Below are 8,259 nucleotides of genomic sequence, written 5' to 3'. Positions count from 1 at the left end.
GATACAATGATAGATAGTGACAGAGTGCAATATGTAGATAGACAGACAGATAGATGGAGCGTCAGATATCCTGATAGAGCAACAGAGCGCAATAGGTAGATAGATAGATTGTCAAATAGTGTGATAGAGCAACAGAGTGTGATAGGTAGATAGAGCATCACATAGCATGATAGATAGAGTGACAGAGCAAGATAGCTAGATAGAGCGTCAGATAGCATAATCGATAAAGTGACAGAGTGCAATATGTAGATAGACAGATGGATAGATGGAGCGTCAGATATCCTGATAGAATGACAGAGCGAAATATGTAGAGAGATAGATTGTCAAATAGTGTGATAGAGCAACAGAGTGTGATAGGTAGATAGAGTGACAGATGGATAGATAGAGCGACAGGTAAATAGAGTGACAGATAGAGCGACAGAGTGTGATATGTAGATAGAGTGACAGATGGATAGATAGAGCGACAGGTAAATAGAGTGACAGATAGAGCGACAGAGTGTGATATGTAGATAGAGTGACAGATGGATAGATAGAGCGACAGGTAAATAGAGTGACAGATAGAGCGACAGAGTGTGATATGTAGATAGAGCATCACATAGCATGATAGATAGAGTGACAGAGCAAGATAGGTAGATGGAGCGTCAGATAGCATAATCGATAAAGTGACAGAGTGCAATATGTAGATAGACAGACGGATAGATGGAGCATCAGATATCCTGATAGAATGACAGAGCGCAATAGGTAGATAGATAGATTATCAAATAGTATGAAAGAGCAACAGAGTGTGATAGGTGGATAGAGTGACAGATGGATAGATAGAGCGACAGGTAAATAGAGTGCCAGATAGAGCGACAGAGTGCGATATATATATAGAGCATCAGATAGCATGACAGGTAGATAGAGCGTCAGATAGCAGGATAGATAGAGTGACAGAGTGCAATGTGTAGATAGACAGACCGAGAGATAGAGCGTCAGATATCCTGATAGAATGACAGAGCGCAATAGGTAGATAGATAGATAGTCAAATAGTGTGATAGAGCAATAGAGTGTGATAGGTAGATAGAGTGACAGGTAAATAGAGTGACAGAGTGCGATATGTAGATAGAGCATCAGATAGCATGATAGATAGAGTGACAGAGTGCGATATGTAGATAGAGTATCAGATAGCATGATAGACAGAGTGACAGAGTGCGATATGTAGATAGAGCATCAGATAGCATGATAGATAGAGTGACAGAGTGTGATATGTAGATAGAGTATCAGATAGCATGATAGATAGAGTGACAGAGTGCGATATGTAGATAGAGCATCAGATAGCATGATAGATAGAGTGACAGAGTGTGATAAGTAGATTGAGAAATAAGTAGAAAAAAACATCAGATAGGATGATGGGTAGATAGAGTGACAGAGCTCGACAGGTAGATAGATAGAACGACAGGTAGCGTGATGGATAAACAGAGTGTCAGATAGCGTGATAGAGCAACAGATAATGTGATATATACAGCGGCAGAGTGTGATATGTAGATAGATATAGAGTGACAGAGTGCGATATGTAGATAGAGCATCAGATAGCATGATAGATAGAGTGACAGAGTGTGATAAGTAGATTGAGAAATAAGTAGAAAAAAACATCAGATAGGATGATGGGTAGATAGAGTGACAGAGCTCGACAGGTAGATAGATAGAACGACAGGTAGGGTGATGGATAAACAGAGTGTCAGATAGCGTGATAGAGCAACAGATAATGTGATATATACAGCGGCAGAGTGTGATATGTAGATAGATAGATTCTCTAAAAATTCTCACAATATATGATATGGAAATAAAGACCTACATAAACAGTGAGGCACAAAATGTCTAAATTGTAATCAGATGTGGGGAGAAAAGATAAATATCAGTTCTGAGTGAGAAGGAGAGAGAGTTTCAACAGTGAGTCAGTCTGCTTGTATTACTGAGATTAAAGAGAGCTTCTGCAGTGGAGAGAGAGAGTGAGCGAGAGAAGGCTGTGCACGATTCACTGTCTTCTCTAGGATACAGCTCGCTTCCCTCCTCGTCTCAGTGCTCCTCTCTCTTCCCACTCAAGTGTATCTGATCCGTCTCTCCCGCACAACTCCTCTGTTTCGCAATAACTCTGAGGATGACTCCTTCGGAAACCTCCAGCCACATATGCCCGTTCCCCAGCTCATGGCTGTACAGGACGACTCAACACTCTTGGGCTTCCCTCGTGTGGACCTGCCCTCTCTAAAGTGGATCCACAGCAGACCAGCAGCTCAAGCCGGTCTCCTTTAGGGTAAGTATTGACAAGATATGAGGTGTTAATATGATTTACTGAACCACAGAAAAAGATTAAGGCGATCCAGTGCTTTTTTGTGGATTTGCAGTTCATTGTTTTGCTCTAAAAGGTTAAATATGTGACTCCTTGTTGCATATTGTCATTAGTGATCATATAAAAGCTGAGAAAACGTCCAGGTGGCGTCTCAGATGGGTGCAGAGAGAGAGAGTTAAGACTAGTGGTGCCAACACTGTCAGTGTGTGAACTCTCACTACGTGTCATGACACCAGGTCTGTACAGAACATTACCACTGCGCTGGTCATTAGTACAACACAACTGCTCCGACATCAGCTACTGACTTATTCTGAAGTGATTTGATCAAACCACTTAATAAAGTATTAAAGTTGAGCGTGTGCATTGTGCACGGGTACTTTATTAAGTGATCAGACGCACCATTTTCACAAGAAAACAGCTGGAAAAATCTAGAGGATGGGGTCTTTTGACCCTAGCAACCACATCAAAATGCCCTGGCAACCACCCTGGCATCGTGACAGAGTTTTGCACCACTCGTATTTTCTTCAGCAAAATCAAATATTTATTGATTCCCAGCCGTGTAGTTCAGGTAACCGGCCTGTAGTGTGTTGAGAGAGAAAAATACAGTATGTGGGTGTAGTGAAATAAAAATGTATGAAAAGAGTAGCAAGAAGGTGACAGAATGGACTTATTTCTATGGAAACAGCACTTTCCTCTCTCTCTCTCTCCTCCTCCCTCTATGCACTGCTATGGAAAACTCATATGGATGTTTTTATGTTCCCCATTTTAAAGAATCCGGCAAAGTTTTTGTTTGCAATTTGCTTGGAAATGCCAGTAATTTTTTAGATGTGTTAACAAACAAAAAAGTTGAGCTCAGACACACCCATATATCGCATCACTTCCTCTGTTTACATCATTCCACTGACGTGAAGTCTTCTAATCCGGCTGTTGGAGATTTCGAGGGAATCATGTCTTTCTGTCGCTCAAGCTGTTATTAAGCCACTTAAACAGTCTGAATCTCACACTGGATTGGCTCTGTTTTAGAACACATGCCGATGCAAATAGACAGACATTTGGGTCTTGAACCTTGCTAAACCTAGAGATATAAGTATAGCTAGTCAGTTCAGTTAATCTCTACTTCTTTTTGCTTTTAATTGCTTTCATAATCCTAAACCAGCAAACACTCCTATTAAGCTTTGTTAGCTTGTCATTATTTATATTTTTTGTGGTCATATCATCAGACAAAATCTAAATAATCAGCATGCAGAGATCAGTATTGCACAATTCTAGAATTATTGATATAGTATTTGAATACCGTTTATTAATATGCAGTGATCCTCATTAACATTAATGCAGAGCTGTCTAAAAGTGTCTGTAAATTTGAGAGTGAGATGATTTCATGCAGCAGCCGTGATGTGTGTCGTGATGCGCAAGCTCAGTAATCCTCGAGAGCTTTTTCTCCACTCTCAAACACGATCCCACACACAGACTGATAACTGAATATTATTTTTGGGAAATAATAATGCGATAGACGCGAGCACTCACGCATAAGTGCTGATCAGGTAAAGGGATTGTGTGGTCGTGACTGCAGCCCAGACTGCATCCATTCTATGGTTATATAGAAGAGCAGGAGAAACAGACTGTCATTTGATCTTTATGAACAGAAAGTGTTACTGTGAATGAACTCAGTGCATGACCCCAACAACTGATGCATGCATCTGTTTGTGCATTCATGAGGCTGCTGCAACAGGTCCTTCAGATCTATCTATCTATCTATCTATCTATCTATCTATCTATCTATCTATCTATCTATCTATCTATCTATCTATCTATCTATCTGTCTATCTGTCTATCTGGCTGTCTGGCTGTTCAAATTTAGGTGATCACTCAGAATGCCCTACTGTGTATTTATTTAGTTTATTTAATTTAAATCTATTATTTTAATTTGTTCTATTTTATTTTATTTAATATTTATTATTCTTATTTATTTTTTTAATGTATGTATTTTAATTGTTTATTTATTTAAATGTATTTAAATTTAATTTATTTCTTCATTATTTATTTATTTAGTAATTTGGTTGGTTCTAGCCACATTAAAGAATGAAGGTCAAGTGTCAGACCTGTTGCTCACATATTAACATATCAGTTATACCTTATATGTCAATCATCACAAGCTTTTGTTTACATTAATGTTCCATCATGTTAGATGATCAGTGATTTCATATTCATTCAGGTCTTCGGCATGTCAAATGTAACTTTTAAAATGCTCTGCTTTCAGAACTGTTGTGATTTTCATCCCCTTTGGTCAGAGTTTCTTGTTTGTTCTCTACAGCTGAATTTCTCTTATTCCCCCTCCGCAGAGATCAGTATTAGCCAAGAGATCAGAATAATTAAATCATGCCTCATTTTGAAACACTGTGTTGATTTTCCACATACTAAATTATGCATCCAGCTGGCTTCAGAAGTATAATCATATTTTTGCATGACCATTTGCATGTTCTGGTGATGGTGATGTAACCCACAGTATGTTTAATGGTGGACTGGATGCATTCAGTTTTAATGTTGAGGAAAAATGCACTAAATATTATGTTTTTACTTTCAAACTTTTGAACTTTGATTGCAGGATAGTTCAACACATCAAATAAAAATCATAGTTAATATCTTCATGATAATGCATATTGTTGTCATTTTCTAAAATTGAGTTTAAAAGTGGTTTACAAGTGTGGAAATGATGTTGCCATCTCATAAATAACATCTGTGTTCACGTGAGAATGCACGACGTGCCTGTAGTCACGGGTTTGAGTCTGTATAGCACATGTGTGTGTGTTTCTGCAGGCTGCACGTTTCTGTGAATGTGAACATGAGTTCATACCGGTTCAGAAAGCAATTCCATAAGCATCTTTTGGATTGTGTGTGTGTGTTTTGTAATCTATAAGCTGCCTAATGCTGAATTGTAAAGCCTCAGGCTACTGAAAGAAAAAGGCAGAGAGAGAGCGAGGGAATGATATGGAGGAGTAGAGATGCTTGTGCTTTTATTGGGAGCTCTTTTCTTCTGTCGTTCATTTTTTCCCTCCATCTCCGAGGATGCCAAGTAGAGAGTGGCAGTTAGAAACAGTCTGTGCATATCTAATATGATTGGTCTTGTTAAAAATAGAGTGCACTATACGCTCCGTGCTGAGCTCGTATGCGCAGAAAATACTTCGTTTTGTGGGATTCCGAAAGGAAAAGGCAGTAAGGATTCAGTATATGTTCTCATTCTAGAGACTAGAGAATATTTGATTGGACAAAAATTGTATGTTCCCTTGAGTGCAAGATGATGGCATCAGTATTTTGGTTTCCATGGTAGAGAAATGCTGATTATGAACTCATCCTGCACCGCTTGTGCTATGTTACTACCATTTTTGAGAGTCTCTTCTGCTCACCAAGTCTGCATTATTTGATCAAAAATACTGTTAAATACTGTAATATTGAGAAATATTATTACAGTTTAAAATAAGTCTTTTCTATTTTAAAATGAAATTTACTCATGTGATGCAAAGCTGTATTTTCAGCATCATTACTCCAGTCTTCAGTGTCACATGATCTTCAGAAATCATTCTAAGATGCTGATTTGCTGCTCAAGAAACATTTCTGATTATTATCAGTGTTGAAAACAGTTGTGCTGCTTCATATTTTTGCGGAAACTGTGATGCATTTTATTTTCTAGGATTCTTTGATGAATAGAAAGTTCAAAAGAACAGCATTTATTTGAAATAGAAATCTTTTGTAACATTCTAAATGTCGTTACTGTCGTTTTTGATCAATTTAATGCATCCCTACTGAATAAAAAGTGCAGCTTGTTGACTTCTCTTAGCAATCTGACTTTTTTTGGTGGATGATAAAATGTGATCAAATCTGACTTGCATTTAAACAGGACCATAATATCACAGAGATTTGAGAGGTTTTCTTCAGATCTAGTTGGATAACAAATTAATACATTTAATTGCAATGCTGATCAAAAGTGTCCTGGCATCATGTTTCTTTTTCCTTTTAGAATTAATTTTTTATAACTGCAGTTTTATAATTGCAGGAGCGTCAATATTGTTGGAGCTTCTTTGTTTTCTGAGATTTGCGTCGCACAGTTTAATAAATTTACTTATCTCTTGGCTTAATTAGAGCTGAAATGGAGCATTTAATTGTTTTGCTGGCTTGATCAAAACAGTACCTTTTACTATCAACAGCAGAAGTTTCAGTCATGTGTTTTGTTATAATTACAGTTTAAATGTGGTTTCATGTTCTTCAACTTCTTTTTTTTTTTTCTTTCTTCTAGAAAGGGCACGTTCATTCAGACCTCGTCTTTCAGCCTACAAGCACACAGAGAACAAGACCTTCAGAGCCGAAGCTTATAGATTGCTAGAGGAAGCATAGACGGTCATATATAAAGGTACGTCTGCATCTCTTATGTTATTTTAAGGATAATTCAATCCCTCATATGTGCACTGATGTCTCTCTTCCTTGTTTTTCTGAAAGATGGAGCAGGAGATTTCAAAAGTGCAGCGTAAGATGTCAGACCTGGAGTCAGTTCTGCAGCAGAAAGATGTGGAGCTCAAGGCTTCTGAAACACAAAGGACCATCTTAGAACAAGACCTGGCCACCTATATCACCGAATGCAGCGTGGGTTTACTGTCTGCATGTGGAAATGTGGCATGATCGGAACTGTACTGCTTGGTTTGTGAAACTTTTTGTTTGTTTTGTGTGTGTATTTCAGAGTTTGAAGCGCAGTTTGGAGCAGGCCCGCATGGAGGTGTCGCAGGAGGATGATAAAGCTCTGCAGCTCCTGCACGACATACGGGAGCAGGGCAACAAACTGCAGGAAATTAAAGAACAGGTTTGAATTCATTTCAGACATTTCTGTAGCGCTTTTGACAAAACGTATTATTCCAGTGAGCGAAGAGCTCAAAAGAAGTTCCTTAATCAGTATTTTTGTCTTGTTTTCTAGAAGACATTTACGTTTATGCATTTAGCAGATTTGTATGCGTATAGCAGCTTTAATCCAAAGTGACTTAGCTTACGTAAGTGCATTTAAAGCTGTACATTCATACGTTCCCTGATAATCAAATTCATAAGCCTGTCATTATAAAGTGGTTCCGACTTGTTTTTGGAGAATATACAGGGGCCTTAAAAAGTTTTTTAGTTTTGTGTGTCTGCAGTGGTTTATGTACCTCTGAGTGACATAACCAGAGGTTTCAGGATAGTGTGCATTGTGCTTCATTAAAGTATGTTTATATTCTAGGGCATTTTTTTTGTGACGTGTCTTTGTTTAGCACTTGGGGGGTCTGAGTGAGCATTTCACTGATTTCTCAGATTATTCCCATAGAGCTTCACAGGCGTCTGCTAATAAGAGCCCTGCTGATAGAGTCCACAGTATGAGTACAAATGATCTCTGTCCATCTCAGCTTCTGAAACACTATGTGAAATAGTGATGGCCACTTACAGCCACGAGTAAAGTGATGGTGAACGTAAGACTGAAGAATGAGATGTGAAGGTAAGAACATCATGGAAAAAGAGCCTGCTTTCTGCTGCTGCTTGCACATCTCCCCCAGAGCCAGGCTCCATCGCACTGCGGTTGCCATGGAGACAAAAATGGTACCTCGCAGTGAAGGATGTTGCAGATGCAGTGGAAATGCTGTGGTGACAAACCGGCAAAGGTCTCAAATTAGCAGCAAGCAGACTTTAAATGAAGTCTTCATTTGATCGAACTCTTTGGTTTGTTAAAATTTCAGTTTGGTTTCACAGAACTTTGTTGATGCTTAGTTGATGCTTTCAAACTCTGCTGCATAGAGTAAAATTTTCTTTGTGTGCATGTGTTTTGTTTTGTTATATTTATGAATATTTGTGCTAAGATATATTCAACTAAACAGAATAGTGATAAGATATAGCAATATTTTTTAAAGACTGAACTTTTATATACAGTG

At 38.3% G+C, this 8,259-nt stretch overlaps 1 protein-coding gene across 1 annotated transcript in view; it reads left to right on the top strand.

The window, feature by feature from the left end:
- The first annotated feature begins 1,999 nt into the window (after nucleotides 1-1,999).
- LOC107553025 (citron Rho-interacting kinase) overlaps nucleotides 2,000-8,259 on the top strand; it is a 64,869-nt gene continuing 58,609 nt past the window's right edge. Inside the window, exons 1-4 of the mRNA XM_016235102.1 lie at nucleotides 2,000-2,290; nucleotides 6,615-6,728; nucleotides 6,815-6,958; nucleotides 7,053-7,172. Coding sequence (XP_016090588.1) covers nucleotides 6,815-6,958; nucleotides 7,053-7,172 — 264 coding nt within the window. The 5' untranslated portion in view covers nucleotides 2,000-2,290; nucleotides 6,615-6,728. The remainder of the gene's footprint in view (nucleotides 2,291-6,614; nucleotides 6,729-6,814; nucleotides 6,959-7,052; nucleotides 7,173-8,259) is intronic.

The sequence above is a fragment of the Sinocyclocheilus grahami genome, unplaced genomic scaffold (assembly GCF_001515645.1).
Source record: "Sinocyclocheilus grahami isolate Dianchi unplaced genomic scaffold, SAMN03320097.WGS_v1.1 scaffold463.1, whole genome shotgun sequence".
In the NCBI taxonomy this organism is placed as follows: Eukaryota; Metazoa; Chordata; class Actinopteri; order Cypriniformes; family Cyprinidae; genus Sinocyclocheilus; species Sinocyclocheilus grahami.
The sequence above is the reverse complement of the archived record's forward strand: the minus strand, read 5'-3'. Positions and strand labels throughout refer to the sequence as shown.